At 58.0% G+C, this 19,221-nt stretch overlaps 2 protein-coding genes across 3 annotated transcripts in view; both read left to right on the top strand.

The window, feature by feature from the left end:
- FAM117A (family with sequence similarity 117 member A) overlaps positions 1-6,745 on the top strand; it is a 49,379-nt gene extending 42,634 nt beyond the window's left edge. The window contains exons 5-8 of the mRNA XM_062175517.1: positions 66-200; positions 1,183-1,384; positions 2,664-2,814; positions 5,103-6,745. Of these exons, the coding sequence (XP_062031501.1) occupies positions 66-200; positions 1,183-1,384; positions 2,664-2,814; positions 5,103-5,376 (762 nt within the window). The 3' untranslated portion in view covers positions 5,377-6,745. The remainder of the gene's footprint in view (positions 1-65; positions 201-1,182; positions 1,385-2,663; positions 2,815-5,102) is intronic.
- A 2,833-nt stretch (positions 6,746-9,578) lies between these two features.
- On the top strand, positions 9,579-16,596 carry SLC35B1 (solute carrier family 35 member B1). 2 transcript variants are annotated; one of them, XM_062216853.1, is made up of 9 exons: positions 9,579-9,795; positions 10,476-10,579; positions 11,457-11,587; positions 11,874-11,904; positions 12,411-12,568; positions 13,514-13,640; positions 14,740-14,846; positions 14,954-15,107; positions 16,376-16,596. In XM_062216853.1, exons 1-9 carry the CDS (start codon positions 9,581-9,583, stop codon positions 16,426-16,428), a joined length of 1,080 nt encoding a protein of 359 aa, XP_062072837.1. In that variant the 5' UTR covers positions 9,579-9,580; the 3' UTR covers positions 16,429-16,596. The 2 variants fall into 2 exon arrangements, with proteins under 2 accessions (XP_062072837.1, XP_062072838.1); XM_062216854.1 differs by having other exon boundaries at positions 9,712-9,795; positions 11,482-11,587.
- The last annotated feature ends 2,625 nt before the right edge of the window (positions 16,597-19,221 follow it).

Here is a 19,221-nt window from a genome sequence, read left to right as displayed (position 1 = left end):
TCAGAACCCACAGCTCCGTGAGACTCAGCGGGCCTTGGTGACGGCTTCATTTGCTTCCTCCTCAGGCGTCCCCTCCCAGCTTCCCCTCAGGGACCCCCGTCCTGAGACTCAGCCCTTGCCTGCACAGGAGCCTGGAAGGGCTTAACCAAGAGCTGGAGGAGGTGTTTGTGAAGGAGCAGGGGGAAGAGGAGCTGCTGAGGGTGAGTGGCGGCCGAGCCCTGGAGGCAGCGACAGGCAGCCGGGCCTGGGCGCGGACAGAGGGCCCACAGGGGCCGTGGCTCTGTGTAACACCACAGCAGCCTGCAAAAGGGGCACGGGTGAGCTTCTCAGTCCCGAGTGGACTGACCCACAGGGACAGCGGTTGGGGCACAGCGTACAGCCAGGGAAACCTTGCTAGTGACAATGCAGCAAGAGACCAGGCGAGCAGTGGCAGGAAGGACCGACCAGCCCAGCTGGCAGGAGTGGACCCAGCGTCGTTCTTGAGCCAAACTGTTGCACACACACTCGGTGCCCACCTGTGCCTCGTCCTGCTGCCCTCCCTCCGGCTCCGCCTGCTGATGGCCATTCAGCCTTCACGGCCAGCTGTCCCGTGCAGCCTACTCCACACTCCCCTCCCAGGCAGTCTCAGACCCAGCACGGCTGGGAGCTGCACATGCCTCAGTTTACCGTTGCCAGCTGGGCTTCATTTGCATTTGGGTATAGGCAGGATTTGATTTGCATCCAAACACATGCTCGTGAATGCTGGAAAACAGGAGGGAGGGGGTTGAGTACAGGGTCATGGCGTGCCTGCCAATGATGGTTCACAACCCGCACCGTGTCCGGGTGCCTGGCCTACCGTGCCTGCTCCCATAGCCCATTCCTCTTTGTACTCTTGGAGCCCAGCACTCAGAAGGCCCTGCCCTTGTGATACTGACGGCCTGGCCAGAGTAGGGGTGCAGTGAGGGGAGCAGGTGACCCATTGATCCATCCACACAAAGGAGCTTATAGGGGTCTGCCCGTGCTCCAAGGGAAAGGCGCGAGGAGGCGGGGGCAGAAATGGTGTGAGGACACGGTGTTCTGTTGTCAGTGTGTGTCATGGGGCATGAGGCGTCCCCTGCAAGGGGGGTCCCCCAGGGTCACCGCAGTGCTACACACCTGGAAAGACCCAGGGCTCAGAGTGTTTCCCCCTCTCTTCCCTGTCAGATCCTTGAAGTCCCCGATGGGCATCGGGCCCCAGCTCCTCCCCAGAATGGCAGCTGTGATCATCCCCTCCCCCTGCTGGAGCCGGGCAACCTTGCCAGCTCTCCCTCCATGCCCCTGGCATCCCCCCAGCCTTCTGGCCGAGCCAGCCGTGAGGACCACCGGGGTGCCATGGAGGAGCTGGCATCCATGCCCAGCGACAAGGGTAAGCTGCGGAGGCAGAGGCAGCGGGGCCGACTCTGGGTACGGAAGGGGCATCGTTGCGAGAGTCGTTTTTCCCAACCAGAATCCCTCTCCGGATCATCTTCATGCTGCACACCATACCGACAGTAACGGCGGCCCTGTCCGTCATGTTCTGGTCCATAAAAGTTTCTGCACCTGGACTCTTACCTAATCCTCCCTGGAGCCCAGAGAAGCAGCCCCTGCCCTCCCATCGCATGGCTGGGGTTGCTCCGGAGGTTGCCGTGGAAGCCAGCACGTCCCTGAGGTGCAGGTGTCCACCCAGCCGTGACCAGCAGTGGTCTTGCACGTGGTTACCATGGATAGAAAATCAGGCAGTGCAGTGCCTTGTCCAGGATCACGCAGCCTGACCCAGACCAGAGCCCAGACTTCCTGACTCCCGGTCTCCGCTCTGTCCCTGCCCTGGCTGCTTCACCCAGAGGACTGGGAAGTATGCCTGCCACCTGGTTTCCATCCCTAGGGTAGCAAGCATGTAGCCTGCTGCGTCTGATTTGATTGGCACGGCAACCCCGTGACATGATCTAACAAAACACACAGGCAGAGAGATCGAGGGTAGGAGGGAGCGAGTGTGAGTGAAATGCAGAGAAAGTCAATATTTGCAACCTCGGCCGAGTGTTGGCAGTGGGGAAGGTGAGAGGAATGTCGGCCTCCAGGTGGGGCTGAGTAAGGCGTGCTTCTGAGTCAGGCTGAGCGCTCTTCCGGGAAGGGCGAGGCTCTCGGGGCTGTGGAGAGGAAGGTGCCGCAGGCGGGGCGCTGTGGCCTTGGAAGCAGGCAGAGAGAGAGGGCAGTGAGCGTTCCTTGAAGTCTGGGATTTGGAATCCTGTCCACCTCCTGGGAATGTAGGATTGCTCGGAGACCTTCTTTTCCTGTGAATTCTACCGTGGGTTTTTATTCTGTTACATGTGGGCCTTTTAAAAGCTCTTCAGAGCTTTCCTGAGGTAGATCATAAAACAGACGAGCCGGGTCAGCACCACTGCTGCCTCCTTCCTCATCCGGGGTCTCCTAGCCTCACCCCTCTACCCCTAAGGCCAGCACAGAAGAGTGGAGCCATACGTATGCACACACACACCCATACACACACCTGCACACACACCCATACACACCTGCACACATATATACACACACCCGTACACACACCTGCACACACACATATATATACACATACCCATACACACACCTGCACACACATCCATGCACACACACACACCCTATCTCCTGGGACTCAGGCCTGGCTCTGCTTGCAGCTTCCTCTCCAGGCCGCCCAGCCTTCCTTGAAGATGGCAGCCCGTCTCCAGTCCTCGCCTTCGCCGCCTCCCCTCGGCCCAATCACAGCTATGTCTTCAAACGGGAGCCCCCGGAAGGCTGCGAGAGAGTGCGTGTGTTTGAAGAGGCCACGTGAGTACCGCGTACGGACAGGGCGGGGGGCGAGCCCCGGCGCAGTCACCCCCCACAGCCCTTCTGCAGTCTTCACTCTTCGGGTCCTGGAGGTGCTTCCGCGCTGGATCGCCAGTATCGCAGCTTCTCTGTGATCAAACTTGTTGACATTACCTACTCTGAGTGCTCAAATCTGTGCTTATCGTTATCTCCATAGAAACCTGCTCTCTGCCCACACGCCAGCCACCAACAGCGGGAACTGGAAAGGGAAGAGATCTGAAACCTAAGCCCTTTGTTTCTGTCATTTTTTTTCCACCTTCAGAGAGCGAGGAATGGGGGTTGCCTCTGAGTCAAGTCTTCACCCTGTGGCTGTGCTGCTCCAAGTCTCATGAACTCCCCAACAGAAATTTCCAGTCCTTGCAAGGAAAGGCTATGGAATATTCCCAAACCAGACTGGCTGATTCGGAGGCCATCCTTCTGCTGCTGTCTTTATAGTTCTGAGCATTAGCAGAGAAGGGAGAGCCAGTCCTCGCCCACACAGCCTCCCTGGGCAGGTGCCGGGGAGCTCATTCCGCCTGGCCCCACTGAGCTCCTGCCGGGGCACGTTCCCCCTGGAAGCCGTGGTCTCCGCGGCACTCAGGACGTCAGTCATGGCGTGCGCGCAGACTTCGCCAGGGCCGGGTGGCCGGCACTGCGGGCCATCCGCGTCCCGAGTCAGGGAGAGGATGTGACTCGGGGTAGGAGCTGAGGAAACCATTGCCACCAGGGGTTTTGTCGCTGTCGTCACTGTTGCCTGCTCTCCCTTCAGGCCCCCGGGTCCTGACCCAGTAGCTTACACGGGCTCCAGGCTCCTGGACCCTCCCTCGACCCGCGTGGTGGCCAGGCCAGGACAACCCGGAGCTGCTGGTGGACACTGGGATGTGGCTGCCCTCGATCCCTTTGCAGACTGGTGATGGCGGGAAAGCCTGCGCAGCCGCTGCTCTGCCTTCCTGCCTTGGTTAGCCGGAGGGAGGAGCTGTCCTGGGGCTGGCACTCCACAGCTCCTTGGGGTCTCTTGCTCAGCTTTAAGTTGGGGGGTTCTTTTGTCTGAGGGACTTGTGCCACACTGTCCCCTTCCTAGCTGCTGTTCCCCCTCAGAGCACCTGGAGTGTTGCTTGGTCTCCTTCTCACACACCCTACGTGAGCGTTGGGGCCGGCCTGTCCCTGCCCCACTTCTCGCTCTGGGCCAGGCCTTTGCCCTCTCCTCACCTCTTACTCTTTTTCCTGGGCCTTGGAATTATTAGAATCTAGAATTAAAAAGGAGAGTGATCAGCCTGTATACTGCGTGCACTTTTCTGTGTTTATGTCATACTTCAATAAAAAAGTAAAAAAGGGGGTGGACTTTTGGCGCAGTGGTAAAAATGCCACTTGGGACACCCACATTCTGTATCAAAGTGCCTGGGTCTCAGCCCCAGCTCCACTTCCAATTCCAGCTTCCTGCCGGTGTGCACCCCAGGAGGCACTTTGGTCCCTGCCGCCCATAGAGACCCGCAGTGGCGTCCTGACTCCTGGTCTTGGACTTGCCCACCCCTGGATATTGTGACAACTGGAGATGAGCAGTGAACAGAAGATCTTTCTCTGTCTCTTGGTTTTTCTTTCTGCCTTTCAAATAATAATGTTTTAGAAAGTTCAAAGGTCAAGGTAACCATTAGGAACCGTGAGTGACAGAGCCTCCTCATCTTCGTACACATCTGTCGTCTCCCTTCGGATTCACCAGGCAGCGGCTTCTCAGGGTGATCCCACCCTCTAGGCACAGCCAGGCCCTCTCTTGTTTCATCAGAGTCTACTCAGGGACCCCTGACGTCATCGCCCATCCCCCCCAAACGATGCGGAGGCCAGGGCTGATGACCCTCACAAGGGGAGAAGTGAGCACAGTACCCGGCTTACCTGGGAGGTGTGAGCCCCCACCCCAGCGCAGGATGTCCGCGGTGCTAAGGCTGAGAAGCCCGCTTTAGGCCACCATCTTAGGAAGTCACCGCCCGGACGTCTGCCTGCAGGCTAGTGGTCTGCCCCGCGCCCTGCCCGCTCCAATGGAGAGTCCCGGGCTCCTCTACAGTCAGAGCTGGGAAGCCCTCCCTGTGTGGCCCCATCCTCTCTGGCTGCAGAGTATTTCCTGTTGCATAGCCATGAACCCTGAAGAGCCGAAGGGCTTGGGGACTGAACCTTTTGGGTTTGGGGCCGGATCCCGCTCCCGTTCAGGCTCCCCTGCTGCCTGGCCACGGCCACGTAGCTCACTTCTCTCACCGGCCGTGTCTCTCTCTGCTCTGCAGGTCCCCGGGGCCTGACCTGGCCTTCCTGACTTCCTGTCCGGACAAGAACAAAGTCCACTTCAACCCGACCGGCTCTGCCTTCTGCCCCGTCAGCTTGATGAAGCCCCTCTTCCCCGGCATGGGCTTCATCTTCCGCAACTGCCCCTCCAGCCCAGGGTCTCCCAGGGCGCCGCCCCGGAAGGAGCCAGAGGCCTCGCCCCTGCCATTTGAGCCATGGCAGCGCACCCCACCATCTGAAGACCCCGTGCTGTTCCAAAGCTCCCTGGTGGTCTGAGGGCACCACCACTCACTTTACCGCGGAGACCAGTGCCTTGGTGGCAGGCCCCTCCTGCGCTCCCCTGGCCCCATGGTGGGGGGGCCGCCCTCTCGGCCTTTGAGCACTTTCGTTTCTTGTGTCAAAGCCCCGGGTCCTCCCTCAGGTGGACACCGGCCCTCCTCAGGTGAGGGAACCTGCCTTCTCCACTAGTGGCCCGGCAGCTCACGACTCACACCTGTGTACCTGCCACTTCTCTCACTTGGCAGAAAACTCCCCCAGAAGGCCTCGCGTCCCCCCCCACTCTGGGTGTGCGTCCAGACGACTGTAGCGGCGACCCCCGTCCTTGTCACGGAGCCAGCGGCCGCCACCAAAGGAGAGGAGATGCCATACGCCTCCTCCCTCTTCCCGCTTCCCAGACACGGGTGAGGAGGGCAGAAGGCAGAGGCCCCCTCCCCAGGCCTCCCTCTTGTTGGAGGGGTTGACCAAAGCTGCCCTGCGGGGCCTGACACTTCCAGTGCAGCTGCTGGAGAGGGAAGCAGGTGTTTCCCACGGGGCATTCTCATCTCGCTCTCACCCTGACTAAAGATTGTCTTAGCCCAGCCCAGCCCAGCCCAGCTCCGGGCGGGCGGTGGGCACGGGGAGAACTGGTCTTCTTCCCCTCCGCCTACCCCAGGGCTGGGTTGGATTAGGAAAATGCCTATTTTTCTTGTACCAATGTAGAAACTCTATTTTCTCCCAAAGACACTATTTTTGCAGCTGTTTGAAGTTTGTATATTTTCCGTACTGCAGAGCTTACACAAAATTGAAGAATGTTAATGTTCGAATTTCCTTACCTTGTGTTTAGAGGTTTTCGTTTTGTTTTTGGCAGATTTTGGTGTTAAATAGACGAAATAAATAAGTATTCCCAGCAGCCCGCGCCTGTGTTAAATACTTGGCTGGAGACTGTGGGGATTACATTGGTCACCTGCTCCGTGTCCTCGAGCCAAGGAGGCTTCTGTTCGCACCAAGTGATGCAGGTGTGTCATGCGGATGGCCATAGTATTTCCCACCCTCCCGACACTACGCCTGGGCTCCTTACATGCACCAACAAGGGCATTTCAGAGAGCCCAAGGAAGGGGCTGGCGCATCGGCATGGCGGGTTAAGCTACCGCAGGCACCCTGAGTCAGAGCCCCGGATTGAGTCCTGACTGCTCCGCTTCCAATCTGACTCCCCGCTAACGCGCCTGGTGTAGCAGTGAAGATGGCCCAAGTGCTCGGGCCCCTGCCATGCGTTTGGGAGACCCAGATGGAGTGGCAGTTTCAGCCAGAACCTGCAGCCATCTGGGGAGTGAATGGAGGATGGAAGATCTCTATTTCACTCTGCCTGTCAAATAAATCTTATTTTAAAAAAGTTCAGGAAAAACTGGAATTAAAAGTTTATTTTGGTGCAAAAAGTTTTGAAATCCACGCCCAGTGTTCTCATTTTCCACGAGCAAGACCACTCACATGCATGGGTTTCAGTTTTGTACAACACAAGCTTATCTTTTTTTTTTTTTTTTGACAGGCAGAGTTAGTGAGAGGAGAGAGAGAGAGAGAGAGAGGTCTTCCTTCCGTTGGTTCATCCCCCAAATGGCCGCCACGGCCGGCGCTGTGCCGATCCGAAGCCAGGAGCCAGGTGCTTCTCCTGGTCTCCCATGCAGGTGCAGGGCCCAAGCACTTGGGCCATCCTCCACTGCCTTCCCAGGCCACAGCAGAGAGCTGGACTGGAAGAGGAGCAACCAGGACTAGAACCCAGCACCCATGTGGGATGCCGGCGCCACAGGTGGAAGAGCCATGGCGCCGGCCCTCACAAGCTTATCTTTTAACTCTACTTTCCCTGAACTTTTGGAAATCCTTCCATAAACCATCGACCAGTAGAAGTTGGTCTAGAATGAAAGGCATGGTGGGGCTTGGGGGAGGCACAGGAAGTCGCCCATTCTTCCATGAGCCTGAGAAAGACTTTCAGGAGGAAATGAGGGACTCGAATGAGAGCAGGGAATGGTGTTAGGGCGGAGTCTGTGCTCACGGCTGTAGCTCCACTCTTTCTAGGAATTCTCTCCACTTCAGTGAGTGCTCACCACTCAGTGCCACCCTGGAAGGTCCCCAGCAGCCTCCCAGCTGATCGTGCTCTTAGGCTTTGGGGACCAACAGGAGTAAGCAACCCAACATTCTGACAGTACCTTGGAACTCACAAAGGACATACTGTCCCTGCTGTGAGGATGACAGCTGAGCCCCCCAAGGACACGCACAGGAAGTACAGTTGTGTTCAAGATCTCACGACACAGCCCGAAGCCAGGCCGTCCCAGTGGCCATTAGTTGACCCAGGAAGCACCAGACACTGGCTACACGTCTGAATAATGAAAGAAATGTTGGGGCTGGAGCTGTGGCATAGCAGGTAAAGCCATGGCCTGCAGTGCCAGTAACCTATATGGGCACCAGTTTGTGTCCTGGCTGCTCCACTTCCTATCCTGCTCTTTGCTATGGCCTGGGAAAGCTGTAGAGGATGCCCAAGCGCTTGGGCTCCTGCACCTGTGTGGGAGACCTGGAAGAAGCTCCTGGCTTTAGATCAGCTCAGCTCTAGCCGTTGGACGACCCCTCTCTGCCTCTGTCTCTAACTCTGCCTTTCAAATAACTAAATCTAAAAAAAAAAAAATGTGCCAAGTCCCACTGTACTAACGACAGAAGGACAAAAGTCTGGGAAACCCGATCATTCGAGTCCAGCACCCATGCCTCCAACCACACCGCTGTGCTCTGTGTTGCTATATTCCCATTAAGAAATGTGACCCAGAAGTCAAGTGGAATTGCTTGAGGTTCAGCTGGTCAAGAGGCAGACCCAGGTCTCTCACCCCAGCAGCTGCTTGGTGCCACTGAGCAAGAGAGCAAATGCGTGGGGTCTGCCCCCCGCCGGCCCCCACTAATAGAAGAGAGTGGGCTGGGGACGGCCCTGTCTTCCATCCCTTACAGATGCCTGGCTTGCCCCCAAAGCCTCAGTGAGTCAGGCCCAGAGTGATGGGTGTGGTGCTGCCCAGCGTTTCCTTCCTCTGCCTGAGGCTATGCCAAAGGCCCAGGCATGAGAGGAGAAAGAGCCTCTGCCCAGACTGCAGCCCGGAGTCCATGGCGGCTGAGACTGGGACCAGTTATTGAGTGGGGGGTGAGGGGAGGGTGGGTGGCAGTGGAAGCGCTGGGGTCCACGGAGCCCTAGCCGTTGGTGCCAGCAGGTGCAGACCCGGCACTTGGACGAAGGTGCGCATTGATCAGAAAGAATCCGGAGGGCAAAACCCAGGCGTTTGCTCCATTGTTGGTGACTTGTTAAGGCCTTGAAGAAAATTCACTTAAATCAGCTTCCATTTCCACGTCCTGGATGTGAGGAAGTAGGACCAGAGCTGAGAAAGAGCCATGATGAAGAATCCCTTAAACCAGGACAACACCCTACAGTTTAGGAAACACTATGGCAAAAAAGAAAAACAATGAACAAGCTCATCTGAGCATCAGAAGAAGCGAGGCCACAGGGCGGCTTTTACTGATCACCCCCATTTACAGACTGGTAAAAATAGGCTCAGAACCTGGGTGACACGCGTGGGTTAGCCTGCCTCTCAGCGACACAGCTGGGCTGAGAGCCCTGACCTAGCAGAGGCTCACGGGGGCGCCCTCCCCCTTGGGGGCCCAGGGATGAGCCTCGGGTGGGGGGACCGCTCTCAGAGGCCAGGCCTGGAAGGAACGGGTAGGGTCGCTGGCGCTGGGCAGCAGCTAGAGGGCGCTCAGGCTCCACGAAGACTGCCTTGGCGTTAGGACCCAACAGAAGCCTGGCTGCCGACAGCGAAAAAGACTATTTCATTCGCTCTTGCCGGTTGCACCGCCTCCTTCCCCGCCCACCTATCGCACTTCGTACCCCGTAGCCAATTGCTGAACTCCACATCCATGTGCGTCATCACTCCGCGCCGGGTGCCTCCTAGGGCACCCCCAGGCTCCCCGCGTCATAGTTGTCCTCGGAGTTGCCTGATCGGAAAAATCTCGAGGGTGAGGTTTTAGCCTCGAGGCTCCCGGCTTCCCTCGCCACCAGGAATGGAGCCAAGTTCCCACGGCCGGTCTTCCTCCCCAGGAAGCAGTTGCTGGGTTCTGAGGAAGTTCCTCCCCGGCAGCCCTGAGCTGGCAGCTCTGGCGGTGACTGCTGGGCCCTACGGAGCGGCGGTCGCATGCAGCTCCTATGAGGCCCCTGCCGCCGGTCGGCGATGTCCGACTGGAGCTGTCGCCTCCTCCGCCGCCGCTGCCGCTGCCGGCTGTGAGCGGGTCTCCGGTGGGCTCCTCCGGGCGTCTCATGGCCGCTAGCAGCTCCCTGGTGCCCGACCGGCTGCGCCTGCCTCTCTGCTTCCTGGGCGTCTTTGTCTGCTATTTCTACTATGGGATCCTGCAGGAAAAGATGTGAGCCGACCCCTGGCGCGGGTAGTCAGACATTCCCCCTGGTCCAGCCCCCTCGTCCCACCCGGTGGCCCGGTTCTCAGGTCTCCCGCCCCTGGCCTCAGGCCTTCCTCTTTTTCTCGTGCTTGGGTCTCTTGCCTTCCAGCACCCGGCTCGCTCTTTGTAGCCGCGGTCGAGCCTCCCCGACGCCAGAATTGGCCTTTGGCTTTCTGAGACCTGGTCATTTCTCTTCCGTTAGCTGGTATCTCCTCTGTGGGCTCCGGGGGCCTGGGTTTTACGGTCTAAGATGTCCACCCCCGAACAGATCAGACTTCTCGCCTTGACCTGAGCCAGCTCCTCTTTGACCTCCCAGATCCTTGCAGGCAGCCTGTTCTTCCGCCCTTGGCCTTGCTGCCATACCCCCACATACCACCTTCTCGTCCTCCCTGGGGTACCTTGTTTCCCAATCCAATATTCCCCGTTTCCTCGGGCTCCGTCCTTCACGGACTGCTCTCCCAAGACTGGGCTGTCTGCTGTCCACGTCCAGGAAAATCGACTCCTTTTGTAAATGAGCCCAGAGATCTTTGCAAACTCCACCTGCATGGAGAGAAACAGAGAACCTCAGAGCTCTGGCCCCGGCCCCGGGAGATGCCAGTGAAGGAAATACACTCATTTCCCCCTTCTCTTATGCATTTCGTCCGTAGAACAAGAGGAAAGTATGGGGAGGGGCCCAAGCAGGAGACGTTCACCTTTGCCTTAACTCTGGTCTTCATCCAGTGTGTGATCAATGCCGTGTTCGCCAAGATCTGTGAGTACCCGGGCGGTCAATTGTCGGGTGCCCCTCCCATGCCGCAGCCTGGCCCCCGCACCTTGATTTCCCCTCAGCATCCGACTCTCCTGAGCTTTTTTTGTGCTCACAGGGTCTCCCTGTGCAGTCTCTGAAACTAATGACTTTGAAAGAGGGTGGGGCCGGCGCCGTGGCTCAATAGGCTAATCCTCCGCCTTGCAGCGCCGGCACCCTGGGTTCTAGTCCCGGTTGGGGCGCCAGATTTTGTCCCGGTTGCTCCTCTTCCAGTCCAGCTCTCTGCTGTGGCCTGAGAAGGCAGTGGAGGATGGCCCAAGTGCTTGGGCCCTGCACCCCATGGGAGACCAGGAGAAGCACCTGGCTCCTGGCTTCGGATCAGTGTGGTGTGCTGGCCACAGCGGCCCCTGGGGGGTGAACCAACGGAAGAGGAAGACCTTTCTCTCTGTCTCGAGGGTGAAATGTTATTTTCTTAAATTAGACCGACTTCTGAGTCAGGAATATGCAGGGAACAGGTCTTCGGGTCCCAGGGCCCCAGTGAGACCACCTGAGACAGTTTTTCCCTTTGTCTCCTTGACTCTCTCTTGTGTGTGGGCTTCAAACATGCTTTGCGCTTGCTTTGTTGCCCGGAGACGAGCAGCAGGGCTAAAGGGTCTCTCAAGCTGAAGCGGCCCCTGGCTCCACCCCGCACGTGGTCCGCTCTGGGCTTAGGGTGGAATAATTTGCGGAGATTCCCGGGCCCCTGGGAACAGAAGAGGCTTGTGCCTTACTGGACAGGCAGCTGCTTCTGTGTGGCTTCAACTTTCCTTAGTGGTCCATCCTAGCCCCACCAGGTTTCTCTTGTATGTTTCTTTCTTTCTTTTTTTTTTTTGTCTTCTCCCAGTGATCCAGTTTTTTGACACTGCCAGGGTGGACCGAACTCGGAGCTGGCTCTATGCTGTCTGTTCTGTCTCCTATCTGGGTGCCATGGTCTCCAGCAACTCAGCACTGCAGTTTGTCAACTACCCGACTCAGGTGAAGCCCCGGCGTGGGGTGAGGGTTGGTCAGAGTCTGAAGAGGACCGAGGGGCCTCCTCTCGGGTCTGTGACTTCAGTTAGAGGAGAACAGCCCCGGGAGAGTGCGTTTGAGAAGCGCAGAGCATGCAGAACGTGGAGCCTGGGCTTCGTGGGAGTGGGCAGCATGCGGGGACTGAAGTCCCCGGTGCAGGCCTCGCTCTCACTCATCCTAACTCCACGCAGCGCTTGCTCAGCACCTGGCGCAGCACAGCCGCTTAGAAATCATTTGCTGAATTTAATTTCAGGTCCTTGGTAAATCCTGCAAGCCGATCCCAGGTAAGCAGAAGCGGCTGTCTCCCTCTTCCGCCTCCACCTTTCCTAGTTCGATCCCTTTCCTCTGCCAGAGCTCTGTGCCCTCTGGACTTCCTCACCCCGCCCTAGCTGCCCCCAGCAACTCCCCCTGCCTGTGCCATCAGCCCTGTGGCTTCCTGTGGCGGGCTTGGCTGCTCATGCTTCCCTGAGCTGGAGGCTGACCGTGTTGGGCTCGCTGGGCAGGCGTGGCAGCGTCCTGCGTGTGCGCACTGTCATCATGCTGTCCCCACCTCACCCCGCTCCTCCCGAGGACTTTGCACCTTTGTTCTCGGCCTTCTCCCCACCTTAAATCAGCTCTCTTGCTCAGTCGTCTTTATCTGAGTGCCAGCACGGCGCTGCGTCTCTTCTCTGTGTCCCCTCCCTCTCCGACAGTCCCTGCTTCCAAAGCCTCGCTGGGTTCCGAGGAGAGGGGTGTTGGGGTCCTCAATGCCTGTGGGTACCTGAATGTCCCGCCCTGTTTCTCTCTGCAGTCATGCTCCTTGGGGTGACCCTCTTGAAGAAGAAGTACCCGCTGGCCAAGTACCTGTGTGTGTTGCTTATTGTGGCTGGAGTGGCCCTCTTCATGTACAAACCCAAGAAGGGCGGCGGGGCTGAGGAGCACACGGTGGGCTACGGCGAGCTGCTTCTGGTACGCAGGCCCGCTGCGGCCGCCGCGCGCTTTGGGATGGTCCTGGAGAAACTAACTCAAGGAAAAGTTTATTTTGGTGCCGAAAAAAGAAAAGAGAGGGAAGGAGGGAGGGAATTAGGCAATTCATGCATGCATTTTTGTGATACACGTTTCTCCAAACTTTCTGAAGGCCTCTGGAGGTTGTGACGCCCCTGCCCCAAGTGCGTGTCTGGCTGCAGCATCCCCTCTCTGCTCAGGCCGGCAGGGGGAGCCGGAGAGGCGGAGGCCTGGGTCTAACCTGGTGTGAGGTCACAGGCCTGAGGACGAGAGGGGCGGAATGTCTCTCACCCTGGCCAGCCCGGGCGCCTGGAGGCCGAAGGCCGGGGACAGTAGTAGCTGTTGCTTGTGTGTGAGGTGCTGCTCCAAGTAGTTTATTTCTTAACAAGCTTTGCCAGCACTGTTCTCATAACACAGGCAGGATCTGCATTTTACAGACGGACACGCAGGACAGCGAGGTTCAGTCGCTTGTCCGTGTCCACGGTCACGTGGCTGTTGCAGCAGCAGAGTCAGTATGCCGGTCCCAGCAGTCGGACCAGATCCATTCTCTGGAGCCCTGTGCTCCAGGCCGGGACGTGAAAACCTGCAGGGACTGTCTTCCTCTTCTCCAGCTGACGGAGAGCAGCGTGGCTCTCCACAGCCTACCCAAGGCCCTGCACGGCAGCTGCGAGGCGTCCTGTCGGGGAGTGGTGGGCTTCCTGCTGTGCCCCTGCTCCAGACGTGCTGTGTGGCTAGCAGGCCGGTGCCTGGGGAGGGGAGGGCGAGCATGCTCTCCCCGCCGCCACCTGTGACTGAACGGCACCGTTCTGTTCTGAAGTTCTGTCTCAAGGCAGCGCGAGAGTCCCACGTCCTGGGTTAGGGAGGGGCCTGCTGGTCACCTCACCGAGCGCTGCTCCCTTTCTTTCTCAGCTGCTGTCTCTGACCCTGGATGGACTGACAGGCGTTTCCCAGGACCACATGCGAGCTCACTATCAGACCGGCTCCAACCACATGATGCTGAACATCAACCTTTGGTCCACGTTGCTGCTGGGAGCTGGTGAGCAGCAGCCCTGCTGTTCTTTGAGTGTGCCACCAGAGGGCAGGCTGCCCGCCTCCGCTTCATCCCTAGCCCAGCTGCCACTTGCTCACTCGGCCTAGAGCACGGGCCTAAACTGGTTCCGAGATGCCTTTGCTCCAAGCCCCTTAGAAACCTTCCTGGAAGACCTGCCCCAGCAGGAGCTGCTTGCTACTCGTTTCCAGCACATGTGGGTCAGGCCTTTGTCAGGTGTCGGGGAAGACAGAGCAGTAACACATGTGACGGCTCCTGGGGTCTTTCCCTGGCGTGAGGGACGTGAGATGTTGGCAGAGTGCTCACAGGACAGACTTGGGTACCTGCTGCATCCAGTTCAAACGTGAATGCCAGGGCTGGTGTTTGGTCTGATGTTTAGACACTGGCATCCCATGTCAGAGTGCCTGGGATCGAGTCTCACCTCTGGCTCCTGATCGTGGCTTCCTGTCAAGGCAGACCCTGGAAGCAGCAGGTGATAGCCTAGGTAATTGGTCCCTGCCACCCACGTGGGAGACCTGGATTGAGTTCCTGGCTCCCAGCTTCGGCCTGGTCTGGCCCTGGTTGTTGGGAATGGACCGGCAGATAGGAGCACTCTCTCTGTGTGTCTGTCTATCTCTGCCTATCAAATTAAAAAAAAAAAAAAGAACACATTTGTTTTGCACTGAGTGCTGTTTCACCTTTTTCCAGTCTGGCCAGGGTAGAGAGAGCTTTGCGTCCTGTGGCCTGGGTTAGTGGGAGAGGCAGCTGAGGGCTGCAGGTGGGCCGTGCTGGAGGCTGGAGGTGTCGCTGAGCTGGCGACATGTGGCTCAGGGTCTCCCTGGCATCCGAGCAGCTCTGCTTTCAGTCACACTGGTAGAAATGACTGATTAGTTTTAAGGCCTTTCTCACAAAACTGAGTCTTGAGTTAGTTTCTCTAATCCACCCCCCTCCAAAAAAGGGACGTGCTCAGACACACCCACTGTGTGCACTTGGCCGTGCCCCAGCCTCCCCCACTGAACTTCGGCAAGCCACGGGCCAGGGCAGAGGGGTGTGTGTGTGTGTGTATACGCGTGTGTGGGCATGCACCTGAGATGCTGTTTCTTCCTAGGACTCCTGTTCACTGGGGAGCTCTGGGAGTTCCTGCGATTTGCCGAGAGGTTCCCCGCCGTCATCTATAACATCCTGCTCTTCGGCCTGTCCAGTGCCCTGGGCCAGGTGAGTTGCTTCTTGGGGACCGGATGGCTGGTCTGGCTGGGAGAAGGAGGGTGGAAGGGTCTCACGCAGGTGGATGAGAGGCAGCTTGGCCCCTGTTCTGTCCCTAGAGCTTCATCTTCATGACAGTCGTCTACTTCGGGCCCCTGACCTGCTCCATCATCACCACAACTCGGAAGTTCTTCACTATTCTGGCCTCCGTGATCCTCTTCGCCAACCCCATCAGCGCCATGCAGTGGGTGGGCACTGTGCTGGTGTTCCTGGGTAAGTCCCTTCCCAGCACGCGTCTCGGGCCACACACACACGCGCGCCTTTGTGCAGTGGGTGGTGATTTCAGAGAAAACCTTAGGAGAAAGGGAAGCTTGGTTTCTGGTCCAGTCTCCTATACACATTTCATCGTAGCGGTTTCTGTCGTCGATTTCTCCAGACTGGGCTTAGCTTATTCCCTCCTGACTTGGGCTGCTGAGGGCGAGCAAACGGAGACAGCTTACAAGTTCGCACCAGGCTTCCTTCAGTCCTGCACATGTGCACGCGCACACGCAGGCAAGGACATTGGGAAGTTTGTGGGGAAATTAAAGGGGCTTTTGTGTGCCAGGAATCTTGAAGCCAGGTCTGGTTTTTCCATAGTGTGTATTACCATGGCGTTTTAGAAGACCCCTCCTGTGTGTCACCAGGATCTGGGAAGCGTTTTCATGGAGTGCCGCTGCGCTGTGCTGGGAGTGACAGAAAACTCGAGTTCAGGCCGGCGCCGCGGCTCAACAGGCTAATCCTCTGCCTGCGGCGCCGGCACACTGGGTTCTAGTCCCGGTCGGGGCACCGATCCTGTCCCGGTTGCCCCTCTTCCAGGCCAGCTCTCTGCTGTGGCCAGGGAGTGCAGTGGAGGATGGCCCAAGTCCTTGGGCCCTGCACCCGCATGGGAGACCAGGAGAAGTACCTGGCTCTTGGCTTTGGATCGGCGTGGTGCACCAGCCGCAGTAGCCATTGGAGGGTGAAAGGAAGACCTTTCTCTCTGTCTCTCTCTCTCACTGTCCACTGTCTGTCAAAAAAGAAAAAAGAAAACTCGAGTTCTGCAGTTTGTTTTTTTTTTTAAAGATTTACTTATTTATTTGAAAGTCAGAGTTACACAGAGAGAGGAGAGGCAGAGAGAGAGAGAGAGGTCTTCCATCTGTTGGTTCACTCCCCAGATAGCTGCAATGACCAGAGCTGTGCCGATCCAAAGCCAGAAGCCAGGAGCTTCTTCTGGGTCTCCCACATGGGTGCAGGGGCCCAAGGACTTGGGCCATCTTCCACTGCTTTCCCAGGCCACAGCAGAGAGCTGGATTGGAAGTGGAGCAGCCGGGACTTGAACTGGCGCCCATATGGGATGCCGGCGCTTCAGGCCAGGGTGCTAACCCACTGCACCGCAGTGCCGACCCCGTGCAGTTGATTTTTTAAAGCCCCTGTTCAGGAGAACCAGGCGTGCTGTTCCCTCCACCCTCACTGGTGGCTTTCATTTGCCCCTCGAGCCAAGCCCCGCTTCTCCCTTTCCCTAGGTCTCGGTCTCGACGCCAAGTTTGGGAAAGGAGCCAAGAAGACCTCCCACTAGGAAGACAGCACCTCCGTCCACAAGCGTTTAAGTTATTATCTCACGCGGAGTCTCTTGGGAAGGGAAGATAGACTCAATAGTGATAAGGGACTGGGTTCTGTTTTTGTTTTTGTTTTTTTTTTTAATTGAAGCAAAATCACATATTCTAAAAAAGCACCTGGATGTTAACGAGGCGGAGTCGTGGTTTCTGTTCTTGCCCTGGAGCGCGGAGACGGCGGCAGTGGAGCCTGATGCCCTCGGCGTGGCGGCGCGGCTGGCTGGGGGCTCCCCCGGAGGAGTCTCCGGAGACCGCCGCTGTGCTGGCAGCCTCCCTTCCCACGGCCGTGGCTCTGTGTGTTAAGGCAGGTGGCTGGCGGGCAGAGCCGCAGGGTGTGAAAATCACTTTCTCTCCCAAAGCTCGGTGGGCAAATGCTTCCTGAAAAAACCAAAGCTATGTTCTCTTCTTCAGAAACGTCTCGGGCTTGGGGGTCAGAGGAACCCAGGGCCCCCAAGGCTGCTGTGTTTTCCCATTCCCCTCATCCCGCTCCATCCAAGGCTGTGCCGCCAGCCGAGCGGAAACCGCCGCCTTTTTGCCTGCGTCGGCACAGGCTTTGGAAGGCCCGTGGATGTGTTTTCCCCGACTCCCCCCAGCTCTCCGTCTGTTCTCAGGCCGCCTGCTCCTCTCCCGGGAGGCTGGATTAATCCCTCCTCTTCCCCCTGCCCCCTTCAGCTGCTCCAGCGCCGCAGTCCTCTGCCACCCAGGCCGTGCCAACACGTCGCCATGCCAGCTTCTGCCTGTTGAAAGGGATGCGGTGGAAGGCACGGCGGCTGAGTCCTGGCAGAGCCGCTACTGTGTTGGGGTGGCAGTGGGGCGGGGAGGCGGAGCCTGGAGCCAAGCCACCTGCCCACTGCTGCCTTCAGAGCTGGAAATCGCAAGCCTCCAAGGACCAAACTTTACACATGAAAGTGCGTCTCCACCAGCTGCAACTTTCCCGCCATCTGTTCAGCGGCCCCGGCCCCTGGGCTCTCCAGATGGGAGCCCGGCCTCCTTCCTGAGCCGCTGCCTCGCCACCCCCCGCCCAGTCTTTCAAGCCCTGCCCTCTGGCAGCCGTCTCACTCCAGGGGCCGGTGTCCCTGCAGCCCTGCCCATAGAGGCCCTCGTATTCTGAACTCCTCCGGTGCACGGAGCCCGACTTCCTTTCTCCACCTCCCCCGCCTTTCCTGCTGGGTAGATAGTTCTTTAGCTCTTCTGTGGACTGGGTACGTGGTTAGCGTGCGTTACCAGGTGGGGATCTGCAGGCAGTCGCTCTGGGCCTGTGGTTTCAGCACACATCGTTACAGCATCGGACTCCTTCCTCCGCTCTGCTTCCCCCAGCCATCTCCAGAGTGACTGGAGCTAGTCCCCAGAGCAAGACGGGATTCTCAGTCTGCCCCCGTGGCTGTCACCTGTACTGGCCTGTCCTACCAGCCGCGGGCCGACAGCCCAGGTTTGCTCTATTAATTGGGTCCCCTGCCCATTCATCTAGCCCGAAACGCCGGGAGCCCAGAGTGAGGCGAGTCTTCACCCTCCGGGTTCACCGCGGATGTGGGGATGGGGAGACAGCGGTGCCTCTCAGGCCGCTGCAGGGAGGCAAGGAAGGAAGGAGTCGGGAAGGCGAGGCTGGAGCTGGAGCGTGCAGGAGGATGAACGCAGGGGGAAACGGAGCTCTGGCCGCACTGCCAAGCAGGAAAGGGTCTTCAACTGCCTGCCTGTCCCTGCTGCGGTCCCGTGCGCCCACCTGCCATCGGTTCCAGCCAGCACACGTGGCGGGCGGTGTTACACGCAACTCCAGGACACCTGTGAATGTCTCGTAGGCCGCCAGGTTGTCCAGCGTGGCGTCCTCACCTGCAGGATCATGGAACCGAGAGTGCCAAATTTGACTCCAGTTAGCAACACCGTGAGCTTAGAACATGGCTGATAAATGGGAGATGCCAGACAAGTTCAAACAAAAGCTCTGTTGATCACTAACCTTGGGCACCCTGGTGCCGCAGGTCTCCAAAGATCAAAGGACTTTCATCCGCAGTTAATTCGCAGCTATGTGTGGAAGGGAGGGGCCAGCGCAGATTCCCCCCAAACCCTGTGCTTTTAGCTCCCGAGTGCATTGTACTTAGGTCTATTTTGGTCTAAGTGTCAGGCCCACCCCCTGGCTGGTGGCCCTCGGGCTCCTGGCAGAGCAATCTCCATTTCCTGTGTACCTCTTACCCTGGTGCGGGGAATGGCCCACACAGTAATCTAGGATACAGTCATAGGGAAAGCTGTTCTGGGGTTCCACACTGAACGAGAAATGTCATGGCCTTTTTGTTTTTTTATTTAAGATGTATTTGTTTCTTTGAAAGAGTTACAGAGAGGCAGAGAAGTCTTCTATTCACTGGTTCACTCCCCAAATGGCCACAACGGCCAAAGCTAGGCCTATCCCAAAGCCAGGAGCTTCCTGTGGATCTCCCATGCAGGTGCAGGGGCCCAAGGACTTGGGCCTTTTTTTTTTTTTTTTTTTTTTTTTTTTGACAGAGTGGATAGTGAGAGAGAGACAGAGAGGAAGGTCTTCCTTTTTGCCATTGGTTCACCCTCCAATGGCCGCTGCGGCCAGCGCATCTCGCTGATCCGAAGCCAGGAGCCAGGTGCTTCTCCTGGTCTCCCATGCGGGTGCAGGGTTGGGCCATCTTCTACTGCTTTCCCAGGCCATAGCAGAGAGCTGGATCGCAAGTGGAGCAGCTGGGGCTTGAGCTGGCGCCCATATGGGATGCTGGCCCTGTAGGTGGTGGTTTTACCGGCTG

The sequence above is a fragment of the Lepus europaeus genome, chromosome 18 (genome assembly GCF_033115175.1).
Source record: "Lepus europaeus isolate LE1 chromosome 18, mLepTim1.pri, whole genome shotgun sequence".
Lineage (NCBI taxonomy): Eukaryota > Metazoa > Chordata > Mammalia > Lagomorpha > Leporidae > Lepus > Lepus europaeus.
Note: the sequence above shows the minus strand (reverse complement) of the source record. Positions and strands in the feature narration are given on the sequence as shown.